Source organism: Piliocolobus tephrosceles, chromosome 19 (genome assembly GCF_002776525.5).
Source record: "Piliocolobus tephrosceles isolate RC106 chromosome 19, ASM277652v3, whole genome shotgun sequence".
NCBI lineage: Eukaryota > Metazoa > Chordata > Mammalia > Primates > Cercopithecidae > Piliocolobus > Piliocolobus tephrosceles.
In genome coordinates, this window is record NC_045452.1 from 10,977,260 (window position 1) to 11,000,347 (window position 23,088).

The 23,088-nt window shown below is 46.4% G+C and overlaps 2 protein-coding genes across 2 annotated transcripts in view; both read right to left on the bottom strand.

Annotated features, from left to right (window-relative positions):
- THOC5 (THO complex 5) overlaps positions 1 to 20,232 on the bottom strand; it is a 47,287-nt gene extending 27,055 nt beyond the window's left edge. Inside the window, exons 1-9 of the mRNA XM_026448663.1 lie at positions 20,187 to 20,232; positions 18,758 to 18,873; positions 17,070 to 17,201; positions 11,365 to 11,508; positions 10,332 to 10,445; positions 9,770 to 9,867; positions 6,631 to 6,777; positions 3,501 to 3,615; positions 3,394 to 3,457 (exon numbers count right to left, since the gene is read on the bottom strand). Of these exons, the coding sequence (XP_026304448.1) occupies positions 3,394 to 3,457; positions 3,501 to 3,615; positions 6,631 to 6,777; positions 9,770 to 9,867; positions 10,332 to 10,445; positions 11,365 to 11,508; positions 17,070 to 17,165 (778 nt within the window). The 5' untranslated portion in view covers positions 17,166 to 17,201; positions 18,758 to 18,873; positions 20,187 to 20,232. The remainder of the gene's footprint in view (positions 1 to 3,393; positions 3,458 to 3,500; positions 3,616 to 6,630; positions 6,778 to 9,769; positions 9,868 to 10,331; positions 10,446 to 11,364; positions 11,509 to 17,069; positions 17,202 to 18,757; positions 18,874 to 20,186) is intronic.
- Positions 20,233 to 21,333: 1,101 nt separating this feature from the next.
- The window catches only part of NIPSNAP1 (nipsnap homolog 1), a 31,749-nt gene continuing 29,994 nt past the window's right edge, over positions 21,334 to 23,088 (bottom strand). The window contains exon 10 of the mRNA XM_026448660.2: positions 21,334 to 22,516. Coding sequence (XP_026304445.1) covers positions 22,452 to 22,516 — 65 coding nt within the window. The 3' untranslated portion in view covers positions 21,334 to 22,451. The remainder of the gene's footprint in view (positions 22,517 to 23,088) is intronic.

Below are 23,088 nucleotides of genomic sequence, written 5' to 3' on the forward strand. Positions count from 1 at the left end.
TAGCGAGAAGCACCCACAGGTGTGGAGGGGCAGGCCACCCCTTCACTTTACCCTTAACTTACACTACATACAAAATCACTTCCAGGATTACTACAGATTTAAATAGACAAATTTCTTAAACAAGACACAAAAAAAGTACTAACCATAAAGGAAAAGAATAATTAGTAAAATCTGGAACATGCACTCATTAAAAGATACCATTAGCAAAGTGAAAAGGCAGGAGGTTACAGAATGGGAAAGATCTGGGAAAACACTCATCTCCAGGCAACCTAACAGAAAAACAGGCAAGAGACTTGCCTAGGCCCATTCCAAGAGGTTATCCAAAAGGCAAAACGTGCTGTGTTCAACATCACTAGTCCTCAGGGAAATAAAAATTAAAACTATAATGAGATCCTCCAGAGTAGCCAAAATTAAGGAGACTGAGAGTATTAAGTGTTGACAAGGATGTAGAACAATTAGAACTTTCATATGGTGCTGGTGGGAATTCCTGTAAATCGGTACAATCACTTTAAAAAACTGTTTCAGTGTCTACAAAAGCTAAATATATGTATAACATACTGTATGACCTAGCAATTTCATTCCTGGGTATATATTCAACAGACAGATGTACACATGTATGCCAAAGCACACGTATAAGAATGCTCATAGCAGCATTATTCAAACGGCCTTAAGCTGGAAACAACCAAATACTAAACATCAGTGAAAACAAACTCCTGCACTCATAATAGCTCAGATGAATCTTAGAAACATACTGCTGAACAAAAGAAGCCAGATATAGGAGTATATACTATGATTCTCTTTGTATAGAGTTCAAAAACAGGCAAAACGAACCTATGATGTTAGATGTCAAGATTATGGTTACTGGGGTGTGGGGGAAGATAGGGACTGGGAGGGGGAATAAAGGAGCTTCCAGGACATTGTTAACGTTCTTTCTCTTGGATTTTGGGTGCTGGTTACACAGATGTGTTTCTTAGTGAATATTCATTGAGCCATATACTTGCGAGTTATATGCTTTTCTGTATATAAAATTCTGTTTTAAAGTAATACATTGTACATTGTTTTTAAAAGTTGTATTCAAGACCTTAGGCAATGAATTCAGGTTTTGTTTCAGAGATTTTATTTGTGTGCTTTTCTTCTTTTTTTTTTTCTTTTTTTTCTTGACTCAGGAAAGACTGAACTAGATCGCTTTGAGTTTCAAGTTTGCAGACTCTGTGCAGTGCATGAGGATCAACTGCGCAATACATAAAGTAAAATGAAAAGCATTTTAGGCCGGGCATGGTGGCTCACGCCTGTTATCTCAGCACTTTGAGAGGCTGAGGCAGGCGGATCATGAGGTCAGGAGATCGAGACCATCCTGGCTAACATAGTGAAACCCCGTATCTACTAAAAATACAAAACAAAAAATTAGTTGGGCGTGGTGGCAGGCACTCCCAGCTACTTGGGAAGCTGAGGCAGAAGAATGGCATGAACCGGGGAAGCAGAGCTTGCAGTGAGCCGAGACTGTACCACTGCACTCCAGCCTGGGCAACAGAGTGAGACTCTGTCTCAAAAAAAAAAAAAAAAAAAAAGCATTTTAGGCCGGGCGTGGGGGCTCATGCCTGTAATCCCAGTACTTTGGGAGGCCAAGGCAGGTGGATCACCTGACGTCAGGAGTTCAAGACTACTGGCCAACATGGTGAAACCCCATCTCTACTAAAAATACAAAATTTGCCAGGTGTGGTGGCAGGCGCCTGTAAACCCAGCTACTCGGGAGGCTGAGGCAGGAGAATCGCTTGAACCTGGGAGGCAGAAGTTGCAGTGAGCCGAGATGGCGCCACTCCACTCCAGCCTAGGCAACAAAGCAACTCTGTCTCAAAAAAAAAAAAAAAGCATCTTAAAGTCATGGGGGGCGGCAGCAAAGGTGGGTAAGGAAAAGGGAAAAAAAAGTGGTATTCAAGTTTGTAAAACAAAAGCTCCCAGTTCCCAGTCCTCAAGGTAGCTGCTAATGGTTTGGTATGAATACAGACTTTTCCAAGTATATACCCAACTCCTACATGTATATATCCCTACAGATACTTTGTAAACCAAGATATAGAAATGAGCTTATACTATATGTTCTACAACTTGCATTTTTTTGTTTAATAATATGACAGGTCTTCTTTCATATTTCAGTTATTCTGTCAGTGGTTCGGTATCAGTGGTTTGATTCCATACTTTCATCATAGCTCTAAGGCTGTACCATACAAGAAATTATTGGGCCGGGCGCGGTGGCTCAAGCCTGTAATCCCAGCACTCTGGGAGGCCGAGACGGGCGGATCACGAGGTCAGGAGATCGAGACCATCCTGGCTAACACGGTGAAACCCCGTCTCTACTAAAAAAATACAAAAATCTAGCCGGGCGCGGTGGCTGGCGCTTGTAGTCCCAGCTACCCGGAGGCTGAGGCAGGAGAATGGCGTAAACCCGGGAGGCGGAGCTTGCAGTGAGCTGAGATCTGGCCACTGCACTCCAGCCTGGGTGACAGAGCGAGACTCCGTCTCAAAAAAAAAAAAAAGAAATTATTTAACCTGTATCCATTTAGAAAGTTTCCAGGTAACAAGAGAAAATTTAACCATGCAGAAGCTTTGGTTAAGTACAACCAAAACTTTTAATTTCTGCTCTGTCACCCAGGCTGGAGTGATCCTCCTGCCTCAGCCTTCCAAGTAGCTGGGATGACAGCCACGAGCCACCATGACCAGTTAATTTTTTTTTGTAGAGGTGGGGTCTCCCGATATTGCCCAGGCTGGTCTGAAACTCCTGGGCTCAAGTGATCCTCCCCTCTCAGCCACCCGAAGTGCTAGGATTACAGGCACGAGGCACCACAAGCAGTCAACAACTCTCCTTCCACACTTAGAGCTGAAGAAAGGAAATGTAGAGATTACCAAATCCTAAGAAAATAAGCAAATTTATCTCTAGGATCCTTTTACAAAGTTCTTTCATATTAGCCATCTACCTTGCTTCACAAAATTATAAGGATCTAGACCAAATCTGGCTTCGCAAAGCAAATAAAAAGTGGGCCACCTATACAGAAAGACATTATATTTTACAGGTAAAGTGTGGACTCTTCCTCATGAGTAAAGTTTTTTTCAGAGTGAGAAGATCTGTTGAGCAGTCTGACCCTGAAGCGTAGTCAGGGGGATCAAACAGACATCCACAAGAAGCAAGTTTAGATGCCTGGAGATTGTGAGGCCAGTGGGGGCCATGCAAGGGGTAAACCAAATTTACACAGTCTGAGAAAGTATGCTACCCAGAAGAGGCTTTGGATGAAAACACCCAGGTCAATGTGTGTATATATTCCTGAGGCCAGCACTTCTTCCTCCCAGACACAAGCTTATCACACCAACTGGGTAGGGATGCAGACAAGGCCATCCTTATACTATACTCTAATTTAGGGTAATAGACCTGGCAAATCTCAAAGGGTGACATGGCGTCTGGCAGCGCCTGGTCAGTGGTGAAGGCAAAGCAAAAGGCCAGCGGGCCCCACCTGCATGATGCTGTTGAGGCGGGGCTGGAGGCTGCTCAAGTACTCCTTCTTCACCTCAATCTCCTTGAGAATCTTCTCCTTGTTGGATAGGCACTCTCGGTACTTCTCTGCCAGCCTGTTGAGGAAGGAAAGAGCATTGTCACCTGATGTCCCCTGTGATACCTCAACACGCCTGTTCACTGTCAGACTCCACCTAATGGTAGCAGCCATGATTAACTGCTAATGTTTATCCAGCACTCAATGTGTGCCAGGTACTTTGGTGAGTTCTTTACAAGCACAATCACATTTAATCCTTATAAAGACCCTGGAAGATGGGGACTTTTCTTATCCCCAAAGGAGGAAACCAAGGCTCAGGCAAGTAGATAACTTGCCCAAGGGCATCCAGCCAAGAACAAACACTGTGCTGGGCTTTGGATTCATGTCTCTTGCTCTCCAGAGGCTCTGTCTGCTCTGGAGACCACTAGGGGATACACGTGCCATTTTCTGTTCCATTTCTTGCTTGAGAGGTAAGACCTAAAACTTTCATAAACATAGACTTAGCAGCTATATAACCCAAAAGAGGCCCATGGACTGGCCTGGTTGGGACAGGGTGGGAATAGATTCTGGACCAGTGCCACAAGAATGCAGCACTGACAGCTGAGTCTGTGCGCAGCACAATCAGTGGACTGGACAACGGAGTGATACGCCAGCCCCATTTGCTAAGACACTGACACAAATTTCCTAAGAACCAGACTCGGTCGGGCACGGTGGCTCACGCCTGTAATCCCAGCACTTTGGAGGCCCAGGCAGGTGGAGCACCTGAGGTCAAGAGTTCGAGACCAGCCTGGCCAACATGGTGAAACCCCGTCTCTACTAAAAAAATTAGCCGGGCACAGTGGCATGCGCCTGTAATCCCAGCTACTCGGGAGGCTGAGGCAGGAGAACTGCCTAAAGCTAGGAGGCAGATGTTTCAGTGAGCCGAGATAACACCACTGCATTCCAGCCTGGGCAACAAAGCAAGACTCCATCTCAAAAAAGAAAAAAAGAACCAGATTCGCTGCTTATTAAATTCATAATATGAACCAAAAACAGAGAATACATTCCATAACAGAAAAAGGCAAGTACACAGCTACTTCACCAACAAAAAACCAGAACAAATGTGCCAATCAAAAGCCCTAGTATTCTTGTACAAATATGAAAGGGGAAAAAGTTACCATGAATGGTAAGGATGCAACCATGAAAAGTTCATTACGGGAAAAAAAAAAAAAAAAAAAACCACTGTATTTTTAGAATGACTTAGATTAAAACATATAGCACTGGCCGGACACAGTGGCTCATGCCTAAAATCTCAGCACTTTGGGAGCCTAAGGCGGGTGGATCACCTGAGGTCAGGAGTTTGAGACCAGCCTGGCCAACATGGTGAAACCCCCTCTTTATTAAAAATACAAAAATTGGCTGGGTGTGATGGCTCACACCTGTAATCCCAACACTTTGGGAGGCCGGGCGAATCATGAGGTCAAGAGATAGAGACCATCTTGGCCAACATGGTGAAACCCCGCTTCTACTAAAAATACAAAAATTAGCTGGGCATGGTGGAACATGCCTATACTCCCAGCTACTCGGGAGGCTGAGAGGCAGGAGAACTGGTTGAACCAGGGAGGCGGAGATTGCAGTGAGCCGAGATTACACCATTGCATTCTAGCCTGGGCGACAAGAGTGAAACTCCATGTCAAAAAAATAAATAAATAAAACTCTTTATTAGTATAGAAAAGTTTATACCGAAAGTGTGACTTGAAGTATTATTTATGACAGCAAAAAAAATGGAAACAACCAAAAATCCAACAGGGTAATAATTTTGGGAATTTTTCTATACACTAGGATATACACTAGAATGTTGCACAACCTCCTGAAATAATGTTTACAAAGCTTTATGCCACAGGCATACACTTATAGATAAGGGGGGGAAAGGCAAAACACAAAATTAGATTTATGGTACAAAAGATAAGGTCTTTGGCATTAAAATTTCAAAGAGAGACCAGGCATGGTAACTCACACCTATAATCCCAGCACTTGGGGAGGCCAAGGTGGGAGAATCACTTGAAGCCAGGAGTTCAAGACCAGCTTGGGTAACAGAGTGAGACCTCTGCTCTACAAAAATAAAAATATTAGCCAGGCATGGTGGCAGGCACCCATAGTCCTGGCTACTTGGGAGGCTGAGGCAGAAGGATCGCTTGAGCCCAGGAGGTCAAAGCTGAAGTGACTCGTGATCATGCCACAGCACTCTATCCTAAGCAAAAGAGTGAAATGCCATCTCTTTAAAAAAAAAAAAAAGGGGGGGGGGCAGGCACAGTGGCTCACACCTGTAATCCCAGCACTTTGGGAGGCCAAGGCAGGCAGATCAGTTGAGGTCAGGAGTTCGAGATCAGCCTAGCCAACATGGTAAAACCCCGTCTCTACAAAAAATACAAATAATAGAAGGGCGTTGGCCAGGCGCAGTGGCTCAAGCCTGTAATCCCAGCACTTTGGGAGGCTGAGACGGGCGGATCACGAGGTCAGGAGATCGAGACCATCCTAGCTAACCCAGTGAAACCCCGTCTCTACTAAAAAATACAAAAACTAGCCGGGCGAGGTGGTGGGCGCCTGTAGTCCCAGCTACTCGGGAGGCTGAGGCAGGAGAATGGCATAAACCCGGGAGGCGGAGCTTGCAGTGAGCTGAGATCCGGCCACTGCACTCCAGCCTGGGTGACAGAGCGAGACTCCGTCTCAAAAAAAAAAAAAAAAAAAAAAAAAATAGATGGGCGTGGTGGTGTGCACCTACCACCCAGCTCCTTGGGAGGCGGAGGACTGAGAATCACTTGAACCCGGGAGGCGGAGGTTGCAGTGAACTGAGGTCACGCCACTGCACTCCAGCCTGGGAGACAGAGTGAGACTCCATCTCAAAAAAAAAAAAAAAGCCCTTAAGCAATTATAACCCCAACCCCATCCATGATGAAGTTGGTGAAGTTTAAAATATTCAGTGTGAATTAATCATAAAATGGATTTGGTCTTAGAAACTATTCTGAGAGTTCCACAGGGCTTTGCTGCCTTATCCTGGGTCATGACAAAGCACTGACACTTTATGGTTAAAAGGTCAGGAAGGAGGAAATGCTACCTTTTCCGTTGCTCCAGCTCCCAGTCCAGACGTGCCAGTGTTTGCTGGTGAGGGTCTCCCATGGTGACTTCGGCCTTGCTGATATCTGGTGGAGCCTCATTATAAAACTCCTCTAAACTGACCAGATCAATTTCTTCGTGCTTTGACCTACAGACAAAAACTTGACATCATGCTGCCGTTCTCAGGAAACCAAACTGTAGTTTAAGCAGGCCCAAAGTTACCCCCAACATATGCCTGCTTAGCCCTAGTCTACAACTACTTAGGATCCTGGAATCCAATCTTCTCCACAAATGCTCATTAGCAGATGTTTCAGTGTGGAGAAAGGTAGTTGACATGCCACAGGATCCTTACCCACGCTGCCCAACCTTTTTACCCAGGAATTAGCTAAAGTCTCGGAAGGGATTCTTACCAAATTTACAAATGTCTCCAAGCTGAGCAGGAGAGATAATAGCTAAAAAGTCAAATAAAAACACTACAGCCTGGGCCTAGGCTGTCAGGTTGAAACCAAGACATGTCATTTTACAGGAATAAATATACGGGTCTGCACTTAAGTTCAAGACATTAGCTATGTAAGAATGGAACGGGGAAGACCCAGCACGGGCGAACTGAATGGAAAAAGATCTAGAGGCTTAAACCATTGCATGCATAGTGATTTACATGTTATAAAAAGAAAAGAAATTCTGCCAGGCGCAGTAGCCCACTCCTGTAATCCCAGCACTTTGGGAAGCTGAGGCAGGTGGATTACCTAAGGTGAGGAGTTTGAGACCAGCCTGACCAACAATGTGAAACCCCATCTCTACTAAAAATTGGCCAGGTGTGGTGGTGCATGCCTGTAATCCCAGCTACTTGGGAGGGTGAGGCAGGAGAATCGCTTGAACCCAGGAGGCAGAGGTTGCAGTGAGCCAAGAATGCACCATTGCACTCCAGCCTGGGTGACAGAGTGAGACTCCGTCTCAAAAAAATCTAACTCTCTTTGCTGCATTAACATAGTTGTGTGCTCAGGTTATGGTCAGATGATGGTAATAATAATAGCAGCTATCATATATTAATAAGCACCCACTATATGTCATCCTCACCTCATTCAAGACTCACAACAACTCTTAAGAGGCGGGGAGTTTTAATCTCCATTATTTGACTGAGATGGAGGCTTCTATCAGTAAGCAGCTTGCCCAAGGTCCACAGTTACGGAGTGGCCAAGCTGGGATTTGAACCCAGGATGTGTAACTTCAGGGCCTATGCTCCTTCCATGTGGCCGCCTGCCTCCCAATAGGCGTAAGTTCCACTATATTCTGGGTTTGTCAGTTTCCATTTGCATGATGATTACAGACCAGTGCATCACATTATTTTGTTTTTGATACCTTTTTAATTTGGAAACAGTTTAAGACTCCAAGAAGTTTCAAAAATAATACTGACAATTTATTTCCTCCATGTATCCTTCACCCAAGTTCCCTTAATGATACTATCTTATCTAACCACACTATACATTGTCAAAACCAGGAACTGACAATGGTACAGTATTATTAACTCAAGTACAGACCTGATGCAGATTTCACCTTTATTCATATTTAACTTTTACTAGGTAATGATTTTGTGGAACAGATAAACATGCCTCTCAAAAATCAGCATCAGGGATGGGCATGGTAGCTCACGCCTGTAATCCCAGCACTTTGGGAGGTCAAGACAGGTGGATCACCTGAGGTCAGGAGTTTGAGACCAGCCTGGCCAACATGGTGAAACCCTGTCTTTACTAAAAATTAACCAGGTGTGGTGGCTCACGCCTGTAATCGCTTGAACCCGGGAGGCAGAGGTTGCAATGAGCCAAGATCATGCCACCACACTCCAACTTGGGCAACAGAGCGAGACTCTGTCTTAGAAAAAAAAAAAAGAAAAAGAAAAAAAAAATCAGCATCAGGCCAGGCGTGGTGGCTCACACCTATAATCTTAGCATCTTGGGAGGCCAAGGTGGGTGGATCATTTGCAACTAGGAGTTTGAGACTAGTCCAACATGGCAAAACCCTATCACTACTAAAAATACAAAAAATTAGCCAGGCGTGGTGGTGCACGCCAGTAGTCCCAGCTACTCAGGAGGCTGGAAGTCAAGGTTGCAGTGAGCCAGGACTATGCCACTGCACCAGCCTGGGTGACAGGAGTGAGATCCTGTCTCAAAAAAAAAAAACAAAAACAAAACAATCAGCATCATGATTAATAAAAATATTCCGGACCCAATGTCTAATGGGCCCCCTGCACATGTCAAGTTTGAGATAAAAGCTGCTTTCAGTTTGCATCAACAGGTCTGATCAAGTGAGAACACTTTCCCTTCTCTTCCCGTTTACTCCTTCCCCCTTCTCATCTCTCAGCTTGGTTTTGAGGAAGGACATGGACAAATTGTAGTTTCTTCACCTGAAGGCAGCTAAGCAGCAAGAAATTCAGGTTCCAAAGAATAAAATCCATTTGCAAAAATGAATGCTGGGACTACAGAAAGGAAAACTGGGCCAAAAGGTTAAAAGGATATGACTGGAAGTGAGTTGCTCCCATACAATGTACCCTGGAACCAAACTGGTAATGTAAAGACCCCTGATAGGGAGAGAGACCTGCTTTTTACCAAGTGCAGAGCTCAAAACTCAAAAAGGTCAGAGAGACTTTTGAGATTCTTTATGCAGCCTGAAACCATGGCTTGCAATTCTCCCACATTCACCCTTGCAATTTGCCCTTCTCCCAGATCCTACAGTTTTCTAAGCTATCAGATTTCTTTTTAAAGAGAGACTTAGGCCGGGCGTGGTGGCTCACGCCTGTAATCCCAGCACTTTGGGAGGCCAAGGCAGGAGGATCACCTGAGGTCAGGAGTTCGAGACCAGCCTGGCAAACATGGCAAAACCTCGTCTCTACTAAAAATACAAAAATTAGCCAGGTGTAGCGCTGGGCGCCTGTAGTGGGAGGCTGAGGCAGGAGAATCGCTTGAACCCAGGAGGTGGAGGTTGCAGTGAGCTGAGATTCTGCCACTGCACTCCAGACTGGGTGACAGAAAAAGACTCTGTCTCAAAAACAAACAAAAAAAAGAAACAGACTTACAGCGAGCTACATGGGAAAAAGCAATTACCGAGAGACCACATGTGCCAAAGCCCTGTCCTCCCAAACTCACTTAAACTCCAAACATTTGGTGATCTCCTTCTGTAGGTGCATCACCTCATACAACAGGTTCTGGAGCTGCAGGTGATAGGCATCTACTTTCTGCTTAGCCTGAAAGGAGGATAAGATCAGAGGTGAGCAGGGCAAGTCAGGATGGGGCAGAGGAGAAGGTCAGCAAACTAAGAGAAGGTGTAAAGGGAATAAAGAAGGGGATGGGGCTGGGTGCAGTGGCTCACATCTGTAATCCCAGCACTTTGGGAGGCTGAGGCAGGTGGATCACCTGAGCTCAGGAGTTCAAGATAAGCCTGGCCAACAAGGTGAAACCCCATCTCTACTAAAAACTACAAAAATTAGCCGGGCATAGTGGTGGTGGCAGGCGCCTGTAATCCCAGCTACTTGGGAGGCTGAGGCAGGAGAATTGCTTGAAGCTGGGAGGCAGAGGATGCGGTGAGCCAAGATCGAGATTGTGCCACTGGACTCTAGCCTGGGGGACAGAACGAGACTGTCTCCAAAAAAAAAAAGAAAGGGATGAGGAGGAGAATGGAGGAAGGTTAATTAAACCTTTTAACTCCTACCTCGTGGGTCTGATCTCTTCCTTTCTTCAACCTGATGTGGGCTAATCGGTTAAGCTTCTTTAGAGTCATGAAATGCACACAGCTCTGAATCCTCCGTTCTTCGATTTCGATTGCCTGTGAGCAAAGAAAACAGTGAAGCCCACTGATGACAGGGGCTCGCTCAGCTTCCTTCCGTCCCTCACCACTGACCCATCCTCATCTGGGGCCAAACATAGGCACTAGAGGGAGCCCAGAACCATGAGAAAAGTCATGAAGAAAATAAGAGGGATGGTTGTATAAGGAAAACGCTTAAGAATCTCAGGCAAAAAAAAAGCAATTTCTGCTTGGACTAGAGTAACAGGAATTGAAGATGGAATAAAGGCAGCGAAGGCACAATCTGTCTCTACAGATCCTACGCAGAGATCCCGGCAATAGTAACATCTTGCCATAAAATTTGACCTCTATAAATAACATTACAGGATAACTTAAATGGAAAATAACAGAATTATAGCCATAAAGCTTGGCTACAATAGATTGAATGCAATAATCGTAACAAAACTTGTCAGCATAAGCATGAATATGTGCAATTCCTGGAAAAAAAATGGATTTTTAAAAACTTATCTATCAAGTTTTTAGTCACATTGTTTAATTTCTCTGCCCCTAAAACCTCATTTATTCACTTACTATTAATGATAATTTCATTTTTGGTATCTATAATTTACTTATACATACCAATCTTTGTATCAAGCAAATGTATAAGTACCATCATTTCTCAACAACTAGCAAAATGCCTGGCACTTAATAAATATTAATTGGATAAATGATCAAATTAGTAGGGAAAAAATTAATTATCCTGTACTTTCATTACTGTAATTGGTACTGAGTGGTAATGAGAAGTTCCAATAAATTAATAGGTTTTGGGAGCCCTGAGGCTCCAATCACCTGATCATGGCTAGGACAGAAGACCAAGATCAGGAAGGGCCCTGGTAGGTGCAAAAACAGCCTCATCTACGCATACCCACCAGGTTCATGGCCATGTGGTCCCCCTTCTTACCACATCCTTGCCACCCCTGCTCTTCAAGTCTTGGATCTCAGCCATCAGCCTCTGTAGCTCCTGGCAGGTGTACTTGTATAACTCATAGTCTCTGCCAGGGTCCCGCAGATCCACCTCGGCCTCCTCACTGTAGTATTTACCTTCCTGTAGACGTAAGGATAAAGGCTCTGTGTGCGTGAGGTAAAAGTCTCCCTGTTGGGATCAGGGACACTCGGCTGACATCTCTTGTTAGATAAAAACAGTAACAATGAAGCCCCAATCAAGTCTCTAAAAGATCTGGTCCTTAAATCAAATGCTTTTCTTCTCTTCAAAATAGAAACCTCTTTTGCTTTCTGATTGCAGAGTAATGCATGCCTGATGTCAAAGATTCAGAATATACAGAGTAGCATCAAAAAGAAAACAGAAAAATTGCCTATAATTTTGCCTCTCAGTCCGAAACAACACCACTGTGAAGACTGTGGATAAATAAACATTTTATTTGTAAACAAAACGGGGTCATATCATCTGTGCTGTTAAGTGCAACTTCCCATCTGTATTAGTCCACTTTCATGCTGCCAATAAAGACACACCTGAAACTGGGAACAAAAAAAGGTTTAATTGGACTTACAGTCCCACATAGCTAAGGAGGCCTCAGAATCATGGCGGGAGGTGAAAGGCACTTCTTACATGGCGGCGGCAAGAGAAAAATGAGGAGGAAGCAAAAGCAGAAACCCCTTATAAACCCATCAGATGTCGCGAGACTTATTCACTATTATGAGAATAGCACGGGAAGGACTGGCTCCCATGATTCAATTACCTCCCTCTGGGTCCCTCCCACAACATGTGCCAATTCTGGGAGATACAATTAAAGTTGAGATTTGAATCCCAAACCATATCATTCCGCCCCTGGCCCCTCCAAATCTCATGTCCTCACATTTCAAAACCAATAATGCCTTCCCAAAAGTCGCCCAAAGTCTTAACTCATTTCAGCATTAACCCAAAAGTCCACAGTCCAAAATCTCATCTGAGACAAGGCAAGCCCCTTCCACCTATGAGCCTGTAAAATCGAAAGCAAGCTAGTTACTTTCTAGACACAATGGGGGTACAATGGGGGTAAATATAGCCATTCCAAATGGGAGAAAGTGGCCAAAACAAAGGGGTTACAGGGCCCATGCAAGTCCAAAATCCAGTGGGGCAGTCAAATTTTAAAGCTCCAAAATGATCTCCTTTGACTCCAAGTCTCATATCCAGGTCATGCTGATGCAAAAGGTGGGTTCCCATGGTCTTGGGCAGCTCTGCCCCTGTGGCTTTGCAGGATACATTCTCCCTCCGTCCTGGCTGCTTTCATGGGCTGGCGTTGAGTGTCTGCAGCTTTTCCAGGTGCACGGTGCAAGCCGTTGGTGGATCTACCATTCTAGGATCTGGAGGGACGGTGGCCCTCTTCTCACAGTTCCACTAGGCAGTGCCTCAGTAGGGACTCTGTGTGGGGGCTCTAACCCCACATTTCCCTTCCACACTGCCCTAGCAGAGGTTCTCCATGAGCGTGCCGGCAGCAAACTTTTGCCTGGGAATCCGGGCGTCTCCATACATCTGAAATCCAGGTGGAGCAAACCTCCATTTTTGACTTCTGTGTACCCACAGGCTCAACACCACACGGAAGCTGCCAAAGCTTGGGGCTTCCACCCTCTGAAGCTATAGCCCAAGCTCTACATTGGCTCCTTTCAGCCATGCCTAGAGTGGCTGGGACACAGGGCACCAAGTCCCTAGGCTGCATACAGCACAGGGACCCTGGGACTGGCCCACAAAACCACTTTTTCCTCCTGGGTCTCTGGGCCTGTGATGGGAGGGGCTGCCATGAAGGTCTCTGACAAGGCCTAGAGACATTTTCCCCATGGTGTTGGAGATTAACATTAGGCTTCCTGCTACTTATGCAAATTTCTGAAACCAACTTGAATTTCTCCTCAAAAAATGGGTTTTTCTTTTCTTTCTTTTTTTTTTATTTTTTCTTTTTTTTTTGAGACAGAGTCTCAGTCTTGTCGCCCAGGCTGGAGTGCAGTGGCGTGATCTCAGTTAACTGCAACCTCCGCCTTCCAGGTTCAGGCAATTCTCCTACTTCAGGCTCATGGGTAGCTGGGATTACAGGCACCTGCCACCAGGCCCGGCTAATTTCTGTATTTCTTTTTTTTTTTTTTTTTTTGAGACGGAGTCTTGCTGTGTCTCCTGGGCTGAAGTGCAGTGGCCGGATCTCAGCTCACTGCAAGCTCCGCCTCCCGGGTTCACGCCATTCTCCTGCCTCAGCCTCCAGAGTAGCTGGGACTACAGGCGCCCGCCACCTCGCCCGGCTAGTTTTTTGTATTTTTAGTAGAGATGGGGTTTCATCGTGTTAGCCAGGATGGTCTCGATCTCCTGACCTCATGATCCGCCCGTCTCGGCCTCCCAAAGTGCTGGGATTACAGGCTTGAGCCACCGCGCCCAGCCAATTTCTGTATTTCTAGTAGAGATGGGGTTTCACCATGTTGCCCAGGCCAGTCTTGAACTCCTGACCCCAAGTGATCTGCCCACATTGGCCTCCCAAAGTGCTGGGATTACAGGCGTGAGCCACTGCGCATAACCCGGTCACCTTTTGAATGATTTGCTGCTTAGAAATTTCTTCCACCGGATACCCTAAATCATCTCTCTCAAGTTCAAAGTTCCACAAATCTCTAGGGCAGGGGCAAATATCTCCAGTCTCTTTGCTAAAACACAACAAGAGTCACCTTTGCTCCAGTTCCCAACAAATTCCTTATCTCCATCTGAGACCACCTCAGGCTGGACCTTCTTGTTCATATTATCATCAACTTTTTTTTTTTTTTTTTTGGGGGGGGGGGTGGGGTCTCCCTTGTTCGCTCAGGTTGGAGTGCAGTGACATGATCTCGGCTCACTGCAACCTCCACTTCCTTGGTTCAAGCAATTCTCTGCCTCAGCCTCCCGAGTAGCTGGGATTACAGGCACCTGCCACCACGCCCGGCTAATTTTTTCGTATTTTTAGTAGAGACAGGGTTTCACCATCTTAGCCAGGCTGGTCTTGAACTCCTGACCTCATGATCCACCTGCCTCAGCGTCCCAAAGTGCTGGGATTACAGGCGTTAGCCACCATGTCCAGCCCATTATCAGTATTTTTGTCAAAGCCATTCAACAAGTCTCTAGAAGGTTCCAAACTTTCCCACATTTTCCTGTCTTCTTCTGAGCCCTCCAAACTGTTCCAATCTCTGCCTGTTACTTAGAGCCAAAGTCGCTTTCACATTTTCAGGTATCTTTTCAGCAACCCCCCAACTCTACTGGTATGAATCTACTGTATTAGTTCGTTTTCATGCTGCTGATAGACACACCTGAAATTGGGAACAAAAAGAGGTTTAATTGGACGTACAGTTCCACATGGCTGGGGAGGCCTCAGAAACATGGCAAGAGGTAAAAGGCACTTTTTACATGACGGCGGCAAGAGAAAAATAAGGAGGAAGCAAAAGCAGAAACCCCTGATAAGCCCATCAGATCTTGTGAGGCTTATTCACTATAAGAACAGCATGGGAAAGACCGGCCCCCATGACTCAATTACCTCCTCATAGGTCCCTCCCACAACACGTGGCAATTCTGGGAGATACAATTCAAGATGAGATTTGAGTGGGGACATGGCCAAACCATATGACCATCCCAGTAAATACAGATCTCAATCAAAATGGCTGCATGGCAGTCTACTATAGAGAGGAATTCCAGCTGGGTGCGGGGTGACTCACACCTATAATCCCAATACCTTGGGAGGCCAAGGCAGGCAGACCACTTAAGCTCAGGCGTTTGAGACCACCCTGGGCAACGTGGCAAAACCCCATATTTACAAAAAATACAAAATTAGCTGGGCATGGTGGCACACAGCTGTGGTCCCAGCTACTTGGGAGACTGAGGTGGGAGGATCGCTTAAGCCCAGGAGAGGGAGTCAGCAGTCAGCCAAAATCGTGCCACTGTACTCTGGTATGAGTGACAGAGTGAGACCCTGTCTCAAAAAAATTTTTTTTAAATAGCTAAGTCACAAAGGAAGTTGACAGATTCAAGGACAGAGAAACAGACAAAAGATGAAAAGAACCTGCCGACCACGAGCTCTCAGGCCATAACAGTAACATTATTTTGAATCGAATTAGAAATATATGAATATACATATATATATTTTTTTGGAGACAAAAGTCTCACTCTGTTGCTGAGGCCAGAATGCAGTGACGCCATCTCGGCTCATGGCAACCTCTGCCTACTGGGCTCAAGTGATTCTCCTGTCTCAGCCTCCCAAGTAGCTGGGATTATAGGAGTGCACCACCACGGCTGGCCAAAATATATGAATATATTCTTTTTTTTTTTTTTTTGAGAGAGTCTCACTCTCCCCCCCAGGCTGGAGTGCAGTGGTGCAATCTTGGCTCACTGCAAGCTCCACCTCCCTGCTCAGCCTGCCTCAGCCTCCTGAGTAGCTGGGACTACAGGCGCCCACCACGACGCCTGGCTAATTTTTTTTTTGTATTTTTAGTAGAGACTGGGTTTCACTGTGTTAGCCAGGATAGTCTCGATCTCCTGACCTAGTGATCTGCCTGCCTCAGCCTCCCAAAGTGCTGAGATTACAGGTGTGAGCCACCGTGCCCAACCATGAATATATTCTTATAAGAAATTCAAAGTTTCAAATCTCCTTAACCGCCTGCCTCCACACCTACTTCCTCCCAAGATTTAGGCACTGTTACCAGTTTGATGTGTATCTTTCCAGATCTTTCCTATTTACTTATATATACAGGTACCCACAGAAATTTATAGTTCTCCTTTTGGGTGAGTCTTCTCTATTTTTTAACATAAAGGGTTCACATTACACGTTATGCTCTAGCTTTCTTCTTACAGTTAACACTTTCTCTTGGAGATCTTTCCTTGTCCTTACACACATACCACACATACTGACTTCCTTCTTTTTTTTTTTTTTTTTTTTTTTTGAGGCGGAGTCTTGCTCTGTGGCCCAGGCTGTAGTGCAGTGGCCGGATCTCAGCTCACTGCAAGCTCCGCCTCCCGGGTTCACGCCATTCTCTCGCCTCAGCCTCCCGAGTAGCTGGGACTACAGGTGCCCGCCACCTCGCCCGGCTAGTTTTTTTTTTGTATTTTTAGTAGAGACGGGGTTTCACCGTGTTAGCCAGGATGGTCTCGATCTCCTGACCTCATGATCCGCCCGTCTCGGCCTCCCAAAGTGCTGGGATTACAGGCTTGAGCCACCGCACCCGGCCGACTTCCTTCTTTTTAACTGTTCCATAATATCCCATAGGGTGGCTATACCATAGTGGAGTCACTCTTTTTTTTTTGGAGACAGAGTTTGCAGGTATTGTCTCAGCAGCACACCCTGGGATTCAACATATCTGGAGCTCCAGTGCCATGCTGCAGATGGACTGCCTTCTTCTGACCATCAGGAAAACTGGAGACACATACTGGAATACATTCTCTGTGCAGGTGCTAATTATGTCTAATACAGGCTTGTTGGTTTTGGAGATGCTGCAGCTAAACCAGATGTGGACACTCAGGTTTTGTGAAGAAACGGGAATCCCAGTCACCTGATCAAGTGGAAGCCACCAAAAAGTTGTACCTGGCAGATGCGACCCCGACCTGCTGTAAACACATAGCCAGGTGCTTGGCCATGAGATATAATTTCTCTGCAGCATGGCATCCCTGACTGATCTCACCTGCTCAGTGTCAGATCGATTCCGCTTTCCTTCAGCTGGGGCTCCATCACTTCGGATGACTTTGGGCTTCCGTTTTTTGCTGGATTCTGATGACATGGTTGTTCCTTGATGTCAGGAGGAAACAGCAGAGACCTGTTAAGAAGAGAAAGCTTTTGAGATTCTTCTGGAGTCATAACACTGAAGCTGAACTAGCAGTTCTGGCCACTTATAGACTTGGTAACTCAAGAAAAGTCATTTAACCCCTCAAAGCCTCAATTTTACCCTCTATAATACAACAGGGAAACATCCCTCAGCCTGTCCAAAACAAACTCCACCACCTTTTATAAAAAGGCATCACCACCCACCCCCAATGATCTCGGAATCACCTCCTTCAACCTCTCCCTTCCCTGCCTTCACCCACATCCTGCTCCACACCCTCCACAGAAGAGACCTGCATTCAACGGTTCGCCCAGCTATCCAAGCACCATGTGTCTCTCCATCTCAACACCCTATTCCAGGCCCTCCACATTCCTCTCCAGGACTACTCTCAACAGTCTTGCCCAACAATACTGTCTAAATTCTCTTTCTTAAAAAAGACCAACCTAATTAATGACTCTCCTGTTTCAAAACTTTTGCTGGCTCTTCCTAATGCACTGAATATCCATATTCCCTGACCTGTCATAAAGACCCTTGATGGTTTGTCCCCAATCCATCTTCCCAACTTCATTTCTTGCATTCCCATTCCTACCGACCTTCCCACTGTCCCCAACCTCTGCTCCTGGCTGCAACTGCACCCTGCAATCCCAGTTCTCCAAACACTCCACGTCCTTTCCCCTGCTTGCAAAGATCTTCCTCCCTATATCCTTCAAGACTAAGCAAAGCTCATCTGCTCTAGGAAGCCTGTCAGGTCTCCCCAAAGCACTCTTTTGGCTACTTTGGGTACACTGTTAGGGAATTTATCTCTATGAATCGTTCACCTGTCTTCCCATGTAGATTGTGAGCTCTACCCTCTTCCCCCTGAGCCTTGCAGAGTGCTCCATAAATTAGTATCCAAACTCCTCAGTCTGGCATTTAAACGCACTCCCAATACTACTGGGTTCACTGTGTGCCAGGCCTTGATCTAAGCACTGTATGGGTATGTTCTCATTTGCTCCTTATAACAAACTTTTCAGATAAGAACTACCACCACTTTACAGATGACAAAACTGAGGCTCTCAAGGGGAATTACTTGCCCAAGGTCACATGACTACTACGCTAAAATCTGGATCTATCCAATCAATGCCATACTGGTGCTCTTAACTACACTGTTACACCTCCTAGTCCTGCCAGCATCTCATCTAGTGATGCCATCGACTCCCAGGTTGATCCTAGAATTTAAAGTATAGAACCTACATTTCATGGGGCTCTAGGGTCACAAAGCATCCTTCCTTGTTGCCTCACCACAGCCTCCTGAAGTGGGCAGCACTGTCCCCTTTACCTTAATCTATCTTGGTCTGTCACCCAAGCTGGAGTGCAGTGGCACAATCATACTCACTGAAGCTTCCACCTCCCTGACTTGAGGCAACCAATAGTTTGTCATGGTAAAAATCAGAGAGCCCTGAACTGGAATCTCCGTTCTACTCTTTCACGGCCATGAGTCCCCGGACAAGTCACTTCACTTTTCTCTGGGTCTGATTCCTCACAAATCAAATGAGAATAACAGTCCCTACCACAGGGGTTGTTGTGGGCTTTAACACAGGAGGCATTCCACTGGGGAAGGTGATGAAGATGACCTGGGATTGTGACTTCAGATGATGCATAGGTGATCTTAAATAATGCTGAACACCTAAGGAGAAAGTTAATCCCTTTTCAATTCTTTTTTGAAACTTCTGATTGCTTCAAGGAGAACATCTAAGTTCCTTAGTTTATCTTTAACATCTATGAATACCAATGTTCCTTTGTAACAAAAGAACTCTATCCCACAGCCTTAAACAACAAAATCTAGCCAGAATTTGTTAATAATGATCTATTTTCATTATATTAACTATATTAATTTTTACCTTCTACATAAAACAAGTGAAAGCAGCTTTCCATTTCTGGTGGAGAGATTTCAAGTTTTCTCTCAAAGTACATTTTTAGTTTCAAAAGTGACTTGGCTGGGCGCAGTGGCTCACGCCTGTAATCCCAGCACTTTGGGAGGCTGAGGCAGGTGGATTACCTGAGGTCAGGAGTTCAAGACCAGCCTGGCCAAAATGGTGAAACCCCGTCTCTACCAAAAATACAAAAATTAACCGAGTGTGGAGGCGTGCGCCTGTAAGCTCAGGTACTCAGGAGGCTGAGGTAGGAAAACCACCTGAACCCGGGAGGCAGAGGTTGCAATGAGCCGAGATCGTGGCCACTTCACTCCAGCCTGGGAGACAGAGCGAGATTCAGTCTCAACAACAACAAAAAAAGTGACTGGGCTCACACCTGTAATCTCAACACTTTGGGAAACCAAGGCAAGCAGAGGCGAAAGAATCGCTTGAGCCCAGGAGTTCAAGACCAGAGTGGGAAACAGAGCGAGACCCCATTTTCAGAAAAAATTTAAAAATTAGCCTAGTGTGGTGGTGCACACCTGTGGTCCCAAGCTACTCTGGAGGCTGGGGTGGGAGGATGGCTTGAACCCAAAAGTTCCAGGCTGGAGTGATCGCTCAGTCTTGACAACAGAGACCCCGTTGCAAAAAAAAAAAAATTTGGACTGGATTAAAAATTTTTAGTAAACGGTAGTACAGGCGGTAAGTTGATCTGGCAAAGCCTACAAAGATGGGACCTGAAAGGCTTAAGTGTGAGAAATCCTGACTTTGGCAACACAGTACAGTGCCTGGCACACAGAAGAGCACATTATATGTGAGCTGTTACCATCACCACCACCACCGCCCCCCATCAGGCTACATTATCACGACCAAGAGGCTCCAACGTGAAGCCCGAGGATGCTGCAGCGAACACTTTTCGGATGAGATAACAGCGCAGCGCCGAGGGGCCGGGGACCGCCGGTAGTGAGCGAGGAGAACCCGGGTCAGACCCCAGCCCAGGGGTGCCCTTTGGGCGATCAGCACCTCAGTCCCGGAGCGCCCGGCCCCGCCCCATATCCCAGCCCCGCTGCCCTAGTGCCCTCCTCACCTCACAGCTCTGCGAACCTGGAACCGGGAGCAAGCCACTTCCGGAGGCGGAGCAAAGGCGGCCTGCGCACCATAGAGAAGCGGAAGTAAGGAAAGGGTGGCCGACCGGAAGCGAGGCGTGGAGGCCGGAATCTGAGTGCGGAGGCCCCCGAGGGAGGTGGGGGCGTGGTGAGGCGGTCAAGAAGAGACAAAGAGATCTGTTTTTCGTTCACTGTCCCAGGGCCTAAGGCAGTGCCCAGCAACTAGTGGGCGCTCCGCCAAGTAGTTGAATTAACGTTGTGTTATGTCCAAGATAACACGAAAAAACTTGGCAGCGGCCGGAAAGATTTGGGCCCTAGAGGATTTGCATCCATAACGTTGCTTCTTATTTTCACCACAATATGCCACACAAGTGAAGACAACAAGTCAGGGAGGGCATTAACATCATTTTACACTTGGGTTTTTGAGGAGTGCGTCACCAGTTTCTCCATTTTAGACCGGACTTGCCCAGGACAGAGAGTCACAACTCTAACGCAATATTTGAAAGCTTCTAATGCAGTATTTGAAAGCTTCAAGTGTTTCCTACCCCCTGGCATGAACTGTACAAATAGGGTCGATTTTTTCGTGTAATTCCTACTTATCTGGAGCTAGTAACACGTGTCCTAAATCCCTGGTTGTACAGGGCCAGTTCCTTCTTCCCTGGAGCAAGAAGGAAAATACTGGCTTTTTTTTTTTTTTGAGACAAGAGTTTTGCTCTGTCGCCCAGGCTGAAGTGCAGTGGTGCAGTCTCGGCTCACTGCAACCTCTGACTCCAGGGTTTAAACGATTCTCCTGCCTCAGCCTCCCAAGTAGGGGGGATTACAGGCATGCACTACCATGCCCAGCTAATTTTTGTATTTTTAGTAGAGACAGGGTTTCACCATGTTGCCCAGGCTGGTCTTGAACTCCAGACCTCACTCAAGTGATCTGTCCATCTCGGACTCCCAAAGTGCTGGGATTATAGGCGTTAGCCACCGCGCCCAGCCAGTACTGACTGTTGAGAATAGCTCAAGAACACAGTACCCTCCAGGAGAGTAGATCTGCCGTATGGGATTAAGCTCACCAGCTCTACTGTGCCCTGCCTCAGGCACCTGCTAAAGTTCCTTGCAGATGAAGAAAGGACACTGCAATTTATAGTAAATATTTAATTGGTTCCATCAGCAACTCCAGCACAAGTTTTCCTGGATGGGAGGCAGAATCAAGCTACCCAAGGGTTCATGATGAGGTATGGGGGTCACTGAGGAGACCCCCCCGAATTACTGACACCCCCTCCACACACCAGGTGGCCCTGCAGAATGAGGGTTGGGCTGACAGAATGTCAATCAGGGGAGACAGAATACAGGGTGAGGGAACAGGCCCTAGGTGGTACATTTGCCTGCAGGAAGGAGGGAGGGCAGGAGAGACTTTCTGCATAGAAAGACGGGAACTACACATTTAAGTTTTCAACCCCAATATGTAGGGGGAAACAGCCAAGCCACTCTCCATCTATCTAGTATTAGGAACCTTTCTTCAAATGGTCTTTTGTCATCTCTGTTCTTCTTCCTAATACTGTATTCCAGATTCCAAATTCTACAATTGAAACCCAAGTTCTGAATTCTAAGTTCTACCTTCTGAGTTCCTGTTACATGTCTGTCTCCTGCCCTTAAATCCTTCCTGGCTTCCATCCCTTTCCCCAGCCTCTCTGGGTGGAATGTCTGGACCTCCTCCTGACCATGGTGATGAGGTTTTTGTTTTGTTTTGTTTTTGGCAGTTCCAGGCTTTTCTCCAACAGGAGGTACTTGGCTCAGGCTGTCCAGCAAGTGGGTGGCCCAGTGGAGACCAGGGAATTCCTTAGGGCCTGGCCTGGGCTCCTGTCTTCCCACCCCACCTCTAGCCACTGGACATGTTACCTTTTGTGCAACTAAGCTAAACAGAGGATTTCCAAGGGTGATAAATGGGGACTGGTGGCCTTGAGATGAGGAATTCTAGAAGATATAAGAAGGCCTAAAAGATCGCTATCCTTCATTCAGGGAAATTAGAAACTACTTCTAGCAGGGAGAAGGAGGCAGGCAGGGAAAGTGGAAAGGGCCCGGGCAGAGCTGTAATCCTCAGAACTTGTCAGCCTTCAGTTCCCCCTTGTCTGAGTTGAGCACTGCCCCTCAGAGTCCTCCCAGAGCCAAGACAAAACCAAGACAGCAGGACTGGGAGTGCCCCTGTCTGTCGGGGTTGCCTGAGGGAGAAGGGGAAGGAGGTGGAGGTGTAGGCAGCATCACTGGAGAGGCGAGATCTTCAAGGGGATCATGATCCTAGACTCCATGTGTCGCACCAGGGGGACTGAGGAGAGAGAAAGGCAGAGGTCACACAGGGAACTCAAGCAAGCCAACAACCTCCCCTGGCCCCACCCAAACATGCTGGCCTTTGGGCAGAAGGAGGTCCCAGATGCTGCGACAGGAATGTCCTATTGCCCTCCTGAAAGGGCCCATGAAGAGCACCAGATCCCTCAAATTATGGGATAAGATAGGACTTTGGTGGTGATGAGAATAACATTTTCTTAAATTTTAATAGTTATCTGTTGGCCAGGCATGGTGGCTCATGCCTATAATCCCAGCACTTAGGGAGGCTGAGACAAGCCGATCACCTGAGGTCAGGAGTTCGAGACCAGCCTGACCAACATGGAGAAACCCTCTCTCTATTAAAAATACAAAATTAGCCGGGCGTAGTGGCACATGCCTATAATCCCAGCTACTGGGGAGGCTGAGGCAGAAGAATCGCTTGAACCTGGGAGTCAGAGATTGCTGTGAGCCAAGATCAGGCCATTGCAGTTCAGCCTGGGCAATGAGAGCGAAACCCCATCTCAAAAAAAGAAAAAAGAAAAACACTGATTTAGCCCAACTGCCTTGTTTTAC